Source organism: Anomaloglossus baeobatrachus, chromosome 8 (genome assembly GCF_048569485.1).
Source record: "Anomaloglossus baeobatrachus isolate aAnoBae1 chromosome 8, aAnoBae1.hap1, whole genome shotgun sequence".
Classification (NCBI taxonomy): domain Eukaryota; kingdom Metazoa; phylum Chordata; class Amphibia; order Anura; family Aromobatidae; genus Anomaloglossus; species Anomaloglossus baeobatrachus.
Genome location: NC_134360.1, coordinates 63,403,967 through 63,422,349, shown reverse-complemented (window position 1 = coordinate 63,422,349; position 18,383 = coordinate 63,403,967). Strand labels below are relative to the sequence as shown.

Sequence of the window (18,383 nt, the reverse complement as noted above, 5' to 3'; positions counted from 1 at the left end):
ATGTGCCCTTCCCTTTCTTCTCCAAACTTTTTTCTTCCCATCATTCTGGTACAGGTTGATCTTTGTCTCATCGGTCCATAGAATACTTTTCCAGAACTGAGCTGGCTTCATGAGGTGTTTTTCAGCAAATTTAACTCTGGCCTGTCTATTTTTGGAATTGATGAATGGTTTGCATCTAGATGTGAACCCTTTGTATTTACTTTCATGGAGTCTTCTCTTTACTGTTGACTTAGAGACAGATACACCTACTTCACTGAGAGTGTTCTGGACTTCAGTTGATGTTGTGAACGGGTTCTTCTTCACCAAAGAAAGTATGCGGCGATCATCCACCACTGTTGTCATCCGTGGACGCCCAGGCCTTTTTGAGTTCCCAAGCTCACCAGTCAATTCCTTTTTTCTCAGAATGTACCCGACTATTGGTTTTGCTACTCCAAGCATGTCTGCTATCTCTCTGATGGATTTTTTCTTTTTTTTTCATCCTCAGGATGTTCTGCTTCACCTCAATTGAGAGTTCCTTAAACCGCATGTTGTCTGGTCACAGCAACAGCTTCCAAATGCAAAACCACACACCTGTAATCAACCCCAGACCTTTTAACTACTTTATTGATTACAGGTTAACGAGGGAGACGCCTTCAGAGTTAATTGCAGCCCTTAGAGTCCCTTGTCCAATTACTTTTGGTCCCTTGAAAAAGAGGAGGCTATGCATTACAGAGCTATGATTCCTAAACCCTTTCTCCGATTTGGATGTGAAAACTCTCATATTGCAGCTGGGAGTGTGCACTTTCAGCCCTTATTATATATATAATTGTATTTCTGAACATGTTTTTGTAAACCGCTAAAATAACAAAACTTGTGTCACTGTCCAAATATTTCTGGACCTAACTGTATCATATAGAGTCATTACACACAGAGGGATCTATTCCTATATATTATATAGTCATTACATACAGAGTGATCTATTTCTATATATTATATAGTCATTACACACAGATGGATCTATTCCTATATATTATATAGAGTCATTACACATAGAGGGATCTAGAGTCATTACACACAGATGGATCTATTCCTATATATTATATAGAGTCATTACACATAGAGGGATCTAGAGTCATTACACACAGAGGGATCTATTTCTATATATTATATAGAGTCATTACACACAGAGGGATCTATTTCTATATATTATATAGTCATTTCTATATATTATATAGTCATTACACACAGATGGATCTATTCCTATATATTATATAGAGTCATTACACATAGAGGGATCTAGAGTCATTACACACAGAGGGATCTATTTCTATATATCATATAGAGTCATTACACACAGAGGGATCTATTTCTATATATCATATAGAGTCATTACACACAGAGGGATCTATTTCTATATATTATATAGTCATTACATACAGAGTGATCTATTTCTATATATTATATAGTCATTACACACAGAGTGATCTATTCCTATATATTATATAGTCATTACACACAGAGGGATCTATTCCTATATATTATATAGAGTCATTACACATAGAGAGATCTATTCCTATATATTATATAGAGTCATTACACACAGAGGGATCTATTTCTATATATCATATAGAGTCATTACATACAGAGGGATCTATTTCTATATAACATATAGTCATTACACACAGTGATCTATTTCTATATATCATATAGAGTCATTACACACAGAGGGATCTATTCCTATATATTATATAGAATCATTACACACAGAGGGATCTATTTCTATATATTATATAGTCATTGCACACAGAGGGATCTATTTCTATATATTATGTAGTCATTACACACAGAGGGATCTATTCCTATATATCATATAGAGTCATTACACAGAGGGATGGATCTATTTCTATATATTATATAGTCATTACATACAGAGTGATCTATTTCTATATATTATATAGTCATTACATACAGAGTGATCTATTCCTATACATTATATAAACGGATTTTTGTGTACTCACCGTAAAATCGTTTTCTCTTAGCCATCATTGGGGGACACAGGACCATGGGTGTTATGCTGCCTATCTATAGGAGGACACTAAGTAGATGCAAAAGCATAGCTCCTCCTCTGCAGTGTACACCCCCTGGCCGGGCCAGGCAACCTCAGTTTTAGTACACAAGCAGTAGGAGAAAAAAGCAGTAAAAAACTTCTCAACAGAAGAACATGAGAAAAGAAGAGTCAAAACCAAATAAGGTACTGAGAGAGCCAAGGCCCCGCAGGGCAACAGGGTGGGTGCTGTGTCCCCCAATGATGGCTAAGAGAAAACGATTTTACGGTGAGTACACAAAAATCCGTTTTTCTCTGACGCCTCATTGAGAGACACAGGACCATGGGACGTCCTAAAGCAGTCCATGGGTGGGAAACATAAAAGAAGACAACACAACTCAAGGACTAGGAACCAGTCCCGGACAGCCTGGAGCGCCTACTGAGAGAGGTGCTCTACTGCCGTTTGCAGAATTTTCCTACCCAGATTTGCCTCAGTTGAAACCTGGGTATGGACTCTGTATAGCTTTGAAAACGTATGTAGGCTAGACCAGGTCGCAGCCTTACACACCTGTTCCACTGAAGCCTGATGCCGAATGGCCCACGAAGCGCCAACTGCTCGCGTGGAATGAGCCCGCAGCCCACTAGGAATGGGCTTGAGTTGCAGGCGGTAGACTTCCTGGATCGCAGAGCGAATCCAGCGAGCCAGAGTCGCCTTTGAAGCTGCCTGTCCCTTCTTAGGCCCCTCAGGAATGACGAACAAAGAGTCCGTTTTCCTAAAGGGGGCTGTCCTGGATATGTAATATCTGAGAGCTCTGACGAGGTCTAACGAATGCAGAGACCATTCCACTCTATGAACTGGGTGTGGACAAAAGGAAGGCAGAACAATGTCCTTGTTCAAATGAAACGGGGTAAGAACCTTTGGAAGGAAATACGGAAGGGGGCGCAGAACCACCTTGTCCTGGTGAAAGATCAGGAAAGGCTCGCGGCAAGAGAGTGCTGCTAGCTCCGAAACCCGTCTGATGGACGTAATTGCCACCAGGAATGTTACCTTCCAGGACAGAAGAGCAAGGGAGGATTCCTTGAGGGGTTCAAAGGGAGACCTCTGGAGACCATCCAGAACGAGGTTGAGGTCCCATGGGTCCAGCGGCCGTTTGTACGGGGGAACTAGATGGGAAACGCCCTGGAGGAAAGTCTTGACTTGCGGTTTTTGAGCAAGGCGGCATTGGTAGAAGATTGAGAGCGCTGAGACCTGCCCTTTAAGGGAACTGAGAGCCAACCCCGCTTGCAAGCCAGACTGTAGAAAGTCGAGAATTCTGGGGATGGCCAGAGGCATAGGCTGGACGTTAGTTTCTCTGCACCATGAGAGGAAGATTTTCCACGTACGGTGGTAAATGCGGGATGAAGCAGGCTTTCGGGTGCTGATCATGGTGGAAATAACCGTGGGGGAGAATCCCGCTCTTGTTAATACCCAGGTCTCAATAGCCATGACGTCAGCTTGAGGGCTCTGGAGTTCTGATGGGAAATCGGCCCTTGGGTCAGCAAGTCTGGGATGTCTGGAAGGCACCACGGTGCGTCTGTGAGCATTTGTACTAATTCGGCGTACCAGGCGCGCCTGGGCCAGTCCGGTGCTATCAGTATCACCGGGACTCCCTCTGCCTTGATCTTCCTGATCACCCGCAGCAGCAGGGGTAGAGGTGGAAATATGTAAGGCCGGCGGAAGTGGTGCCAGGAGCAGACTAGAGCATCCGCGCCGATGGACTGCGGGTCGCGTGACCTGGCTATGAACGCGGGTAACTTTGCATTCAACCTTGAGGCCATTATGTCCACGTCTGGTGTGCCCCAGCGAGTGCAGATGTGTAGAAACACATCTGGGTGGAGAGACCATTCTCCGGCGGCCAGGCCTTGGTGACTTAGAAAGTCTGCTGCCCACTTCTCTACCCCCGGTATGTGTACCGCTGATATCACTGATCCCGTCGATTCGGCCCAGCTGAGGATCTTGTGGGCCTCGAGATAAGCCGCTTTGCTGCCGGTGCCCCCCTGCAGATTGATATAGGCTACAGCTGTCGCATTGTCCGATTGGACTCGAATCTGACGACCCGCTAGCAGAGGACAGAACGCTCTGAGCGCGAGGAAGATCGCGCGGAGTTCCAAGGTGTTTATGGGTAGGGAAGACTCCTGTGGCGTCCAACGTCCTTGAGCAGTGTGGTGCCGGTACACTACTCCCCAGCCTAGGAGGCTGGCGTCCGTGGTCAGGACCAGCCAGTTCACTGGGAGAAAGGATCTCCCCTTCGATAGGGATGAGGACCGAAGCCACCAGCGGAGTGCGTACCTGACTGAAGGAGTCAGGTGAAGATGTCTGTCCAGGGAGAAGGGGCTCTTGTCCCAGGCCGCTAGAAGGGCTAGCTGCAGTGGGCGGAGGTGCAGTTGAGCAAAGGGTACTGCTTCCATAGCCGCCACCATCCTGCCGAGCACTTTCATGCTGAATCGAATGGAGCGAGACGGAGGACGTAGAAGGCAGCGTACCGCTCGTTGAAGAGCGATCGCCTTGTCCTGAGGGAGAAGGATCAAGCCCCGACGGGTGTCCAGGGACATGCCCAGGAAGGTAATGGATCGTGATGGGACCGGGGATGATTTGTCCAGATTCACTAGCCACCCTAAGCGGGATAGGGTGTCCACAGTGATCTGTACGCTGGTTGAGCAGTCGCGGAAGGAGGGGGCCTTGATGAGGAGGTCATCCAAGTAAGGGAGAACGACCACTCCCCTGGCGTGAAGGACGCTCATGGCGGCCGCCATGACTTTGGTGAAGACCCTTGGTGCGGTGGCAAGGCCGAAGGGTAGAGCTACGAATTGAAAGTGGGAGTCCTGAATTGCAAAGCGGAGGAACTTTTGGTGATCTGGGGCGATGGGTATGTGCAGGTACGCGTCCTTTATGTCTATGGATGCGAGGAATTCCCCTTCGACCATGGATGCAATAATGGACCTTAGGGACTCCATTCTGAATCTCCGTACGTGCACATGCTTGTTTAGGTGTTTGAGGTCCAGGATGGGTCGAACTGACCCATCCTTTTTGTGGACCACAAAGAGGTTGGAATAAAACCCCCGAACTTCTCGTCGTCTGGGACAGGTGTTATCACTCCTGCTGTTAGAACCGACTCGGGGGTCGGGTCCGAAATTCTATGTGGTAACCGGAAGATACAAGGTCTCGCACCCATTTGTCGTCTGAGGCGGCAGCCCAGATGTGTTGAAAGAGCCGCAGTCGACCTCCTACAATGAGTGTGTCTTCCAGGGCGCCGAAGGAGTCATAAGGGGGGAAAACGTTGTGGCCGAATCTCCCTAGTCCTGGACTGTTTCGGTCTAGGCTGCCATGACGAAGTACAAATAAGGAATAACGTTTGGAACTCCATTCTATGTCTGAACTGGGTGCAAAAACCTAAAAAAACATCACTATATGGAGATAAGGTATGCACACCAGTGACTATGCAAGGGGAATACATGTAATAGCAGAAACTGCTGTGTGAATACTGACATGAAAAATTCAATAGCTATATGTAAGAATGAAATGTGATAAATGGAACCTGCATTACTGCCATGAACATATGAATAAAGAGAAATTTAGCTACTGAATTGATCAATGCAATAGAGCCCCAACACTACGCCAAAGTATTTCTCTACGTTGGGGGCCATGACGAAGTAGGTTTCGGGGAGAGCTGAGAAGGTCGGTCCCTGCGTAGTCCGCGGCTGGTGGCGTGGACAGCACGGGGTGTCGACCAACCAAATGAGTTCCGAAAGGAGCGGAACAAGGACTGTGGACGTCTGGTGAAGGATGTCCTGGACTTCAGCTGGGGGAGGGAGGTACTCTTTCCTCCCGTGGCGTCTGAAATGAGCTTGTCCAGACGTTCGCCAAACAATCGGTCTGGAAAAAAGGGAAGGCCCATGAGAGACTTCTTGGAGGCAGAGTCCGCTCACCATTGTCGGAGCCAGAGAGCTCTACGGATGGCTATGGTATTTGAGGCGGCAAACGCTGCGCAGGTAGCAGCATCCATGGAGGCCTGCATGAGGTAGTCCGCTGCAGCGGCAATTTGAGCTGTTACCTCTGTGAAGGTATGAGTGAACTGGGATTCCTCAAGCGAAGTGTTAAGGGATTCTGCCCAGACCGAGATCGCCTTTGCGACCCACACAGAGGCAAAGGAGGGCGAGAGGGAGGAACCCGCAGCCTCAAAAGCAGAGCGGGCGAGGGGCTCCACCTGTCTGTCTGTCGGGTCCTTGATGGAGGAACCATCGGGTAAAGACAGGAGCGTCTTTGTGGTAAGGCGGGAGACCGGGGGGTCGACCGAGGGTTGATGGTCCCAGCCCTTAGGGGCAGGTGAGGCAAAAGGGTACCGGGACTCCATGAGTCTTCGATTACTGAAGCGCCTGTCAGGCTTCTTCCTTTGCCTTGTGAGTATATCCTGAAACTCAGGGTGATCAGCGAAAACCTTTTGGGGTTTCCTTGCCGTCTTAAAGGAGACCGCATGGTCAGTGGTAGTGGATGGGGGATCCTCCACATGCAGAGTTTGGTTGATTGCTGCTATAAGGGAGTCTATTGCAGTTTGATCATCTGGGGAGGCTGAAACCAAGGAATCCTCCTGGTACAAACAGCATTCTCCCTCCTCCAGCTCTTCAGAAGCCGTGGAGCGTGTGGGAGAGCCTGCCCTGTGTGCTCCCGAGGGAGAGCCCGCTGGAGACACCCGGCCGTGTGCTCTTTTCCTGATCCCTGCAACCGGTGAAGCATGTGCCCGGATTACCTCAGAAGGATCCTCCATAGGGGTATCCTCAGGCTGCGTTCCGTCCAGGGACCCAGAAGGGTGTAGAGGACGACATTGCATAGCCAGCACCAGTTTCTGTGACAGTTTTTCCATGGATTGGGACAGAAACTGTGCCCATTCCGGTGGGCTGGGAGCCCTAGGCTCTGGGTTGACGGTTGCGGCGGTGGTGGCAGGGGGGTCTTGGAGGGCTATAGGGGCACAGGACTCACAGAGAGAAAAGGTGTGTTTACGTGGTAGCTCAACGTGGCAGGCAGTGCAGGCTGAATAATAGACTATGTGAGCCTTAGCCCTCTTAAGGCCCCGTCACACTAAGCAACATCGCTAGCAACATCGCTGCTAACGAACAACTTTTGTGACGTTGCTAGCGATGTTGCTGTGTGTGACATCCAGCAACAACCTGGCCCCTGCTGTGAGGTCGTTGGTTGTTGCTGAATGTCCTGGGCCATTTTTTAGTTGTTGCTCTCCCGCTGTGAAGCACACATCGCTGTGTGTGACAGCGAGACAGCAACAACTAAATGTGCAGGCAGCAGGAGCCAGCTTCTGCGGAGGCTGGTAACCAATGTAAACATCGGGTAACCAAGAAGCCCTGTCCTTGGTTACCCGATATTTACCTTTGTTACCAGCCTCCGCCGCTCTCACTGCCAGTGCCGGCTCCTGCTCTGTGCACATGTAGCTGCAGCACACATCGGGTTAATTAACCCGATGTGTGCTGTAACTAGGAGAGCAAGGAGCCAGCGCTAAGCGGTGTGCGCTGCTCCCTGCTCTGTGCACATTTAGCTGCAGCACACATCAGGTTAATTAACCCAATGTGTGCTGTAACTAGGAGAGCAGGGAGCCAGCGCTAAGCGGTGTGCGCTGCTCCCTGCTCTGTGCACATTTAGCTGCAGCACACATCAGGTTAATTAACCCGATGTGTGCTGTAACTAGGAGAGCAGGGAGCCAGCGCTAAGCGGTGTGCGCTGCTCCCTGCTCTGTGCACATTTAGCTGCAGCACACATCAGGTTAATTAACCCGATGTGTGCTGTAACTAGGAGAGCAGGGAGCCAGCGCTCAGTGTGCGCTGCTCCCTACTCTCTGCACGTGTAGCTCCGTGCGGTGGTAACCAAGGTAAATATCGGGTTGGTTACCCGATATTTACCTTAGTTACCAAGCGCAGCATCTTCCACGCGGCGCTGGGGGCTTGTCACTGGTTGCTGGTGAGCTCACCAGCAACTTACGTAGCGACGCTCCAGCGATCCCTGCCAGGTCAGGTTGCTGGTGGGATCGCTGGAGCGTCGCAGTGTGACATCTCACCAGCAACCTCCTAGCAACTTACCAGCGATCCCTATCGTTGTTGGGATCGCTGGTAAGTTGCTTAGTGTGACGGTACCTTTAGTGCCTTTTGAATACTGCATGTACCTGATAGGAGTATGCTAGGAGGGGGAGGGGGAGCAATGCTCAGCAGAGCTACAGTGAGCAGCACCTTACCAGAATCAGCCGATGGCTGGAGATCTTCCCACGCTTTCCTGGGGGGGGGGGCTTAGCGCTAAAAGAGCGCGAAGAAGTAGTCAGTGTGCCCCCCCCCCGCTGTGGGTAGTCAAAAATGTAAAAAGGAAGGGAAAGGAGCTTCTGATAGCTTTCCTCCCTCTCCCTCTAGTCAGCACACAGCCTGTCACTGGTGGTTATCAGCCGGCTTTTCTGCTAGATCAAATAAACAGAGCAGATAATAAACAGCGTGAGTCCCTGAGCTCTGTGATTCTCTAGCCACCCCCTGCCACCGGGAAATTATCTGTGCAGGAGTTTGCAAACAGGCGGGACTTCCCCCCTCCTCCAGCCAGCAAGCTAGGGAAAAGTTAACACTGTGTGTTCAGGATTCTTGGGGCTCTCTTCCTTGCATTAGCCAGGGACTTTCTCATAATAAATACTGTATATTCAGCCCTGGGAGCCTTTCCTGCACAGCCTTTTCTCCCTTTGTCTGGGAAACCAGTCAGAGGGGATCTCACCTTAAACACTGCTTCAATCCAGGCAGTGACAATAGCAGAGTCAGCTTGCTGTATCCGGTCACACCGGTGCCATATTCAACTCAGAGCCTGCAAAGAGGGGCTGAGGAATTGATGCCATATTCAACTCAGAGCCTGCAAAGAGGGGCTGAGGAATTGTGCCTCTGCCCTGGGCTTTGGAAAATCGGTGTCTATGGAACCCGTCGTCCAGCCCAGGATCCAGCGTCGCGGAAGGGGGTACGTGTAGGCAACACTTCACGTTCCCGCCCGTTGATGGTAGTGGGAGATCGGTCCCAAAAGGAAACCGTCGCCCTCAAAAAATAACAAACCTTGAAAGGAAGTGCCTCCTATAGACACTAAGCTAAAACGGAGACTGCCTAGCCCGGCCAGGGGGTGTATACTGCAGAGGAGGAGCTATGCTTTTGCATCTATTTAGTGTCCTACTATGGATAGGCAGCATAACACCCATGGTCCTGTGTCCCCCAATGAGGCGTCAGAGAAAGAGTCATTACACACAGAGGGATCTATTTCTATATATTATATAGAGTCATTACACACAGAGGGATCTATTCCTATATATTATATAGTCATTACACACAGAGGAATCTATTCCTATATATTATATAGAGTCATTACACACAGAGGGATCTATTTCTATATATTATATAGTCATTACACACAAAGTGATCTATTTCTATATATCAAATAGAGTCATTACACACAGAGGGATCTATTCCTATATATTATTTAGAGTCATTACACACAGAGGGATCTATTCCTATATATTATATAGTCATTACACACAGAGGAATCTATTCCTATATATTATATAGAGTCATTACACACAGAGGGATCTATTTCTATATATTATATAGTCATTACACACAAAGTGATCTATTTCTATATATCAAAGAGTCATTACACACAGAGGGATCTATTCCTATATATTATTTAGAGTCATTACACACAAAGGGATCTATTCCTATATATTATATAGTCATTACACATAGAGGAATCTATTCCTATATATTATATAGTCATTACACACAGAGGGATCTATTTCTATATATTATATAGTAATTGCACACAGAGGGATCTATTCCTATATATTATATAGAGTCATTAAACACAGAGGGATCTATTCCTATATATTATATAGTCATTACACACAGAGGAATCTATTCCTATATATTATATAGAGTCATTACACACAAAGTGATCTATTTCTATAAATCAAAGAGTCATTACACACAGAGGGATCTATTCCTATATATTATTTAGAGTCATTACACACAAAGGGATCTATTCCTATATATTATATAGTCATTACACATAGAGGAATCTATTCCTATATATTATATAGAGTCATTACACACAGAGGGATCTATTTCTATATATTATATAGTAATTGCACACAGAGGGATCTATTCCTATATATTATATAGAGTCATTAAACACAGAGGGATCTATTTCTATATATTATATAGTCATTACACACAAAGTGATCTATTTCTATATATCAAATAGAGTCATTACACACAGAGGGATCTATTCCTATATATTATTTAGAGTCATTACACACAGAGGGATCTATTCCTATATATTATATAGTCATTACACACAGAGGAATCTATTCCTATATATTATATAGAGTCATTACACACAGAGGGATCTATTTCTATATATTATATAGTCATTACACACAAAGTGATCTATTTCTATATATCAAAGAGTCATTACACACAGAGGGATCTATTCCTATATATTATTTAGAGTCATTACACACAAAGGGATCTATTCCTATATATTATATAGTCATTACACATAGAGGAATCTATTCCTATATATTATATAGAGTCATTACACACAGAGGGATCTATTTCTATATATTATATAGTAATTGCACACAGAGGGATCTATTCCTATATATTATATAGAGTCATTAAACACAGAGGGATCTATTCCTATATATTATATAGTCATTACACACAGAGGAATCTATTCCTATATATTATATAGAGTCATTACACACAGAGGGATCTATTTCTATTTATTATATAGTCATTACACACAGAGGGATCTATTCCTATATATCATATAGAGTCATTAGACACAGAGGGATCTATTCCTATATATTATATAGAGTCATTACACACAGAGGGATCTATTCCTATATATTATATAGAGTCATTACACACAGAGGGATCGATTTCATGTGTTTATTTCTGTTAATGTTGATGATTATAGCTTACAGCCAATGAAAACTCAAAAGTCAATGGTATTATTGGAACAAACATTTTCCCCTTCGGTCAGAATCTTTAATATTAAACTCTTTAATGCTTATTTTATACAATTTTTTTGTCTGAAAATAACTTTGTAAACCTTTTTAAATTTGATTTTTTTTTACGAATATAAAAAATGTTGTTTATTGTCATATAAGTTTTAAAATTATATTTAGTATTATATATATAATTTATACTATATTATATAAACAAATTAAACAAATGGATATTACTTTAATATTGATAGATAAACCTCCTCCCTTTACATGGATACGGTTATAGCTGATAGGCTGTAGTAATAGGTTTAGTCTGTTTAATATTTTAAAATTTAAATAAAAAATAAAAACAAAAAACTAGTATTTTTTTATTTTTTGTTTTTACACACTTACGGTTGTATCTTTATAAAGATGAACTGGGTCAAAGTCAATACCATTGCTGATGAAGAAATCAGTAACACAAGAAATGAGGGTCATCTCAGGTAGAGAGAAAATATCCATGAACTGCTTCATTGTTGGACCCTGTAATAGATGAATACCATTGTATCATGATGGAAAATGGTAGAACAAGTTCATAGATTTTACCTACAGAATCAAACAGGACAGAACTGTAATCGGGCGTAAGCTTGTGGCAGGTGATCTGCACCAGAAAAGTTGGCCATACATGCGACTTCTCCCCTGAAAGCAAAAGGATCCGCCACTGAAATTCCAACGCCCGATCCAGCTCCCCAGCTGACCGAGCCTGCTCCCCCGCTGACCGTGCCTGCTCCCCCGCTGACCGAGCCTGCTCCCCCGCTGACCGAGCCTGCTCCCCCGCTGACCGTGCCTGCTCCCTCGCTGACCGAGCCTGCTCCCCCGCTGACCGAGCCTGCTCCCCCGCTGACCGAGCCTGCTCCCCCGCTGACCGAGCCTGCTCCCCCCCGCTGACCGAGCCTGCTCCCCCCGCTGACCGAGCCTGCTCCCCCAGCTGACCGAGCCTGCTCCCCAGCTGACCGAGCCTGCTCCCCAGCTGACCGAGCCTGCTCCCCAGCTGACCGAGCCTGCTCCCCAGCTGACCGAGCCTGCTCCCCCCGCTGACCGAGCCTTCTCCACCCACTGACCGAGCCTGCTTCCCCGCTGACCGAGCCTGCTTCCCCGCTGACCGAGCCTGCTCCCCAGCTGACCGAGCCTGCTCCCCCCACTGAGCGAGCCTCCTCCTCCCGCTGACCGAGCCTGCTCCTCCAACTACATCTAAAAAACATATACAAACATATTTGGCCTCAATATCGTTTTTATTTAAATATTTAAAAACATACAGAATTCTATAGTTAAATACACACACAATGGCTGCAAAGTGACAGGGACAGGACAGCAAACTGACAAAACGCATTACATCAATACTACTGTCTGCATAGTGCTGCGCTCTGCTGCTTAAAAAAGGAAATTACATTCATAATCCACACAACATATTTTGTCTGTGTCAAAGTCCTAAATAGGGGGATATATTAACCTGTACAAAAGTATAGATGCAATATAAATGCAATAAGTAATCTAAGTCAGAGGACTTACATGAGAGTAGATTTACAAGCCGTCCGTCCCAACACACGTTTCGTTTGTGTTTTCTCAGTCGGAAGAAACATTAAAGAGGTTATCCACTACTTTCAAACATTAATGACCTATTCTTAGGATAGGTCATCAATGTCTGATCAGTCAGGGTCCGACACCCTGCACCCCCGCCGATCAGTTGTTCTTGGTCCTGGCGGCGGTAACAGATACCCAGAAATGCTCAGTTCCGGCATTGCTCTGTCTTCTGATAGCAGCCCATTCTAATCAATAGGAAATAGCTGTGCAGGACCCAGCCACAGCCAGTATCAGAAGACGGAGCAGCTTCAGAACTGAGCATTTCTGGCTGCCTGCTGCTGCCACCGGGAGCAAGAGTAGCTGATAGGCGGGGTGCGTGGTGTTGGACCCTGACTGATCAGACATTGATGACCTATCCTAAGGATATGTCATTAATGTCTCAAAGTAGTTGATGACTTCTTTAAATGTTTGATCTCCTGAAAAAGCACAAACGAAACGTGTATTGGGGTGGCAGGGACAGACGGCTTGTAAATCCGTCTGTCCCTGCTGGATGTCAAAGTAGGGGACGTCCCCTTTAACTGAAAAGGCTCAACCCCTTTAAAATCTGCCAAATTTATCACTCATCATCATGTGACACTTTTAGAGGTTTGAACCAAATAATAGAAATGTGACTTAAGGCCATACAATAAAAAAATATTATATCTGGATTCATTATGGTGATGAATAGTTTTTATATTACATGGAACCATTTTTATTTTAACAAAAGTGGAGCTCGGTCTGTTTTGGAGAAGAAAATTGTTACCTTCCCATAGAAGTCGCTCATCTCAATAAGTGGAATATGCGGAGTGCCACCGTATAAATCAATGACTTCCTCATCAGGGACCGGCTTCAGTCCTCTAAGGGAGGTATTGTAGGGAAAAAAGAATACAATTAGGCAGAGGAAATGAAGGGTAAAAACCCTCCACTAATAACCAGGGAAATGGTGGAGGAATGAAGCTGCTGCTGGCACAGAGCCCGCCTGGCACAGGCTGTGGCACCGTTACATTCCCAGGCACAAAACAAACAACAGACTATGACTTATTGGAGCAGTCACAAATCTGTGAATCTGCTCAGTGCCTGAAAGTAAAAATCTTCTCATGGCTATTTAGAAGGAAACAAATCAACAGAAACACTGCAGAACAAATGGATGTCAACGGGCAGCGAGGAATGTTCTGCAGTGACAAGGACACGGATTGCATTATACTTCAGATTACAGATTGCTACAATAGTAAAAAGAGAATTTTGTTTACTTACCGTAAATTCTTTTTCTTATAGTTCCGACATGGGAGACCCAGACCACGGGTGTATAGCTTCTGCCTCCGGAGGACACACAAAGTACTACACTAAAAAGTGTAGCTCCTCCCTCCTAGCATATACACCCCCTGGTAGCCAGTCCTAGCCAGTTTAGTGCAAAAGCTGAAGGAGGACATCCACCCACAAGTAGAGATAGAGTAAAACCCGGAATAACCGGAACCTCTGTCTACAACAACAGCCGGTGAAAACACACGGAACAAGAACTGCCAACAGGCAACAGGGAGGGTGCTGGGTCTCCCATGTCGGAATTATAAGAAAAAGAATTTACGGTAAGTAAACAAAATTCTCTTTTTTTTCATCGTTCCTTATGGGAGACCCAGACCATGGGACGTCTCAAAGCAGTCCATGGGTGGGAAATAAACAGAAAACTGAGAAGTAGGCAAAACCTAACTTCACAAATGGGCGACAGCCGCCTGAAGGATGCGTCTGCCTAAGCTCGCATCTGCCGAAGCATGAGCATGCACTTGGTAGTGCTTCGAAAAGGTATGCAGACTAGTCTAAGTGGCAGTCTGACAGACCTGCTGAGCCGTAGCCTGGTGCCTGAAAGCCTAAGAGGCACCGACAGCTCTGGTCAAGTGTGCCTTGATCCCCGGCGGGAGAGGCACTTGAGTACACTGATAGGTATCGGACATGGCCGACCTAATCCAACAAGCTAGGGTCGGCTTGGATGCCGAGAGGCTCTTACGCTGACCAGTGGTCAGCACAAAAGGAGAGGTGCACCGCCTGAGAACAGCGGTGCGAGACACATAGATCCGGAGCGCCCGCACCAGATCCAGAGTATGCAACGCCTTTTCAAGGCGATGAACAGGAGCCGGACAAAAGGAAGGCAGGGAAATGTCCCGGTTAAGGTGGAAGCAGAAACCACCTTAGGGAGAAAGTCCGGAGTCGGACGGAGAACCACCTTGTCTTGATGAAAAACCAAAAAAGGGTGACTCCGAAGAGAGTGCAGCCAAATCAGAGACTCTCTTGAGGAAAGTTATGGCCACTAGAAAGACCACTTTCTGTGAAAGACGAGACAAAGAAACCTCCCTAAGAGGCTCAAAGGGGGGTTTCCGGAAGCCGTGAGGACCGGATTAAGGTCCCAGGGCTCCAAAGGCCGCCGGTAAGGCGGAATGATGTGAGATGCGCCCTGCATGAAGGAGCGCACCTGAGCCAGCTGGGCGATACGCCGCTGGAACAACACTGACAGAGCCGAGACCTGTCCCTTGAGGAAATTGAGGGACAGTCCTAGCTGCAGACCGGACTGTAGAAAGGACAGGAGGATCGGCAAGGCAAAAAGGCCAAAGGCTACTTCCGAGCCCGAGTCATAGTGGAGATGACTTCAGGAGGGATACCAGAAGTCGTCAAGATCCAGGACTCAAAAGCAACGCCGTCAATCTGAGAGCCGCAGGATTCTGGAGGAAAGACGGACCTTGTGAGAGAAGGTCCGGACAGTCCGGGAGATGCCATGGCACCTCTACGGACAGATGGAGCAGGTCAGGGTACCGAGCTCGCTTGGGTCAGTCTGGAGCAATGAGAATGACCCGATAGCCCTCCATTCTGATCTTGCGCAGGACTCTGTGCAAGAGCTAGAGGGAGAAACACGTAAGACAGACGAAGCTGGGACCTATCTCGAACCAGTGCGTCTGCTGCAAAAGCCTGAGGATCATGGAGCGAAGGTCCACGTCCGGAGAGCCCTACTTGCGGCAGATTGACCGAAACACTGCCGGATGCAGAGCCCACTCGCCGCTGTCCACGTTTGACGGCTGAGATAATCTGCCTCCCAGATTTCCACGTTTGGGATGTGGACTGCGGATATGGTGGACCCGGAGTCATCCGTCCACTGAAGGATGCGTTGAATTTTCAACATTGCCAGGCGGCTGAGTGTCCCGCCCTGGTGGTTGATGTAGGCAAACGCTGTCGCGTTGTCTGACTGGACTCGAATGTGCCTGGCCGCCAACAGATGGTGAAAGGCTAAGAGAGCTAGAAGCACAGCTCTGATTTCCAGCACATTGATCTAGAGGGCTGTTTCGGACGGAGTCCAAGTGCCCTGCGCTCCTGGGGGAGATATACTGCTCCCCAGCCGAATAGATTAGCATCCGTGGTGAGGATCACCCGGGACGGGGCCAGGAAGGAGCGTCCCTGAAGAGAGAGGGGCCGAAGCCACCACTGAAAAGAGCCCCTGGTCTGTGGCGAAGCCACCAACCCGTGGAAGGAGGAAGTCCGCTTGTTCCAACAGCGGAAAATGTCCAGCTGCAGAGGACGCAGATGGAACTGGGCAAGGGAATCGCTTCCAGTGACGCCACCATCTGACCCAGCACCTGCATTAGGTGCCCGATGGAACGACGTCGGGGCCTCAGCAAAGGGCGCACCGCCAGAGGAGGGACTGCTGTTTGACTAATGGCAGCTTCACAAGTGCCGGCAGTTTCTCGAATTGCGTCCCTGGGTACGTGAGCTCCTGGGTCGGAGTCAGAGTGGACTTGACAGAATGACAAGCCACCCGAATTGGCTAGAGTGAGCGAGGCACTCCGCTAACAGTCTGCACTGGATGAAGCCCTGACTAGAAGGTCGTCCAGGACAAAAGGATCACTGCCAACCCCTGGAGGTGCAGGACCGCAATCACTGCTGCCATGACCTTGAGAATACTCGAGGGGCCGTGGCTAACCCCAAGGGAAGAGCCACGAATTGGAAATGTTCCACTTCGATTGCAAAACGTAGTCAACGCTGGATGCTAGGAAATCTCCTTGGGTCATTGACTGATCGCAGAGACTCCATGCGAAAATGCCACACCTGAACATGCTTGAGAGAAGCTTGAGATCCAGGTCGGAAAGGCACCGTCCTTTTCGGGGACTAGGAAGAGATTTGAGTAGAAATCTCAGAACCGTTCCCAGTCGGGAACTGGTACAATTACTCCATTGGCCTGCAAGAATGCCACGGCCTGTGAGAAGGCGGCGGCCTTGGAGCAGGGGGGAGTTGACAGAAAAAATCTGTTTGGCGGGCTGGATAGAATTCTATCCTGTAGCCGTGGGAGATGGTATCCCGCACCCACTGATCGGAGACGTGTTGAAACCACACGTCGCCAAAGTGGGAGAGCCTGCCACCGACCGAGGACTTTGCTGGCGCGGCCAGATAGTCAGGAGGAGGTTGCCTTAGTGGCAGCAGCTCCTGCGGCCTTCTGAGGACGCGGCTTCGTGCGCCAATTGGGTTTTTGGTCCTCGGTTGAGTTAGTGGACGAGGCCGAGGGCTTAGAGGACGACCAGTTGGAGGAACGAAAGGAACGAAACCTCGACTGGTTCCTGCCCTGGGCAGGTTTCCTGGTTTTGGTTTGTGGCATGGAAGTACTCTTCCTGCCAAAAACTTCCTTAATAATTTCATCCAGTTGTCCACCGAATAGTCTGGTCCCAGCAAAAGGGAGCCCAGCAAGGTACTTCTTTAGAAGCATCTGCCTTCCACTCTCGAAGCCACAGGGGCCTGCGGATAGCGAGGGAATTAGCCGGGGCCACCGCAGTGCGGTGAGAGTCTCCAGCATGGCAGACATGGCATAGGATGAAAAGACTGAAGCCTGGAAGTTAAGGCAACCATTTCGGGCATAGAGTCCCTGGTGAGGGAATGCATCTCCTCTAGAGAAGCAGAGATGGCTTAGAGAGCCCGCACTGCTGCAAAAGATGGGGAGAACGAGGCCCCTGCCGCCTCACATACAGAGTTGGCCAGAAGGACAACCTGGCGGACAGTGGAATCCTTAAGTGAGGTGCCATCAGCCACTGATACAACTGTCCGGGCTGAGAGTCTAGACACCGGAAGGTCCACCTTTGGTGAATGAGCCCACTCCTTGACCACTTCTGGTGGAAAGGGAAAACGGTCATTAGAACCACGCTTTGTGGCAGACCCTGGGCTTGGTCACAGTGACCTGAAAACTGGAGTGGTTAAGGAACACACTCCTTGTTCTCTTAGGCCAGGTAAACTGTGCTCTTTTGCCAGAGAGGGTTGCTCCTCTGATACTGGCGGATTGAGGTCCAGTACAGAATTAATGTACGCAATTGAAACACTAATATCTGCGTCACCTTCAGACAGATCAATGGGGGACATGGAAGCGTCCGAGCCCCCAGTAAAGGAATCCTCATCGTCCTGCGAGTCAGCTCGTGAATCAGAGCCGCGGGACGAGGAAGGAGAGGGGACCCTGCGTCTCCTGTGAGGACGGGGTCTGAGACCAGAAGAAGAATCCTCTGTGGTCCTTGCTGAGCGAGCCGTAGCAGCAGAGGCGCCCTGAGAAGGGGGCTAATGCATGCTCAGCAGAGTCCGGGACAGCTGTCCCATGGAGAGAAGGATTCTACCCAAGCCGGGGGTTCAGCCACCGGAGCCGGAGCAGCCGGAGGGACCAGTGGGGATGGGACTCCAGGCTGAGGCCC

General features: G+C 48.0%; 1 protein-coding gene across 1 annotated transcript in view; it reads right to left on the bottom strand.

Moving 5' to 3' along the window:
* The window catches only part of NT5DC2 (5'-nucleotidase domain containing 2), an 84,536-nt gene that overhangs the window by 37,233 nt on the left and 28,920 nt on the right, over positions 1 to 18,383 (bottom strand). Inside the window, exons 5-6 of the mRNA XM_075321738.1 lie at positions 13,448 to 13,541; positions 11,479 to 11,607 (exon numbers count right to left, since the gene is read on the bottom strand). Coding sequence (XP_075177853.1) covers positions 11,479 to 11,607; positions 13,448 to 13,541 — 223 coding nt within the window. The remainder of the gene's footprint in view (positions 1 to 11,478; positions 11,608 to 13,447; positions 13,542 to 18,383) is intronic.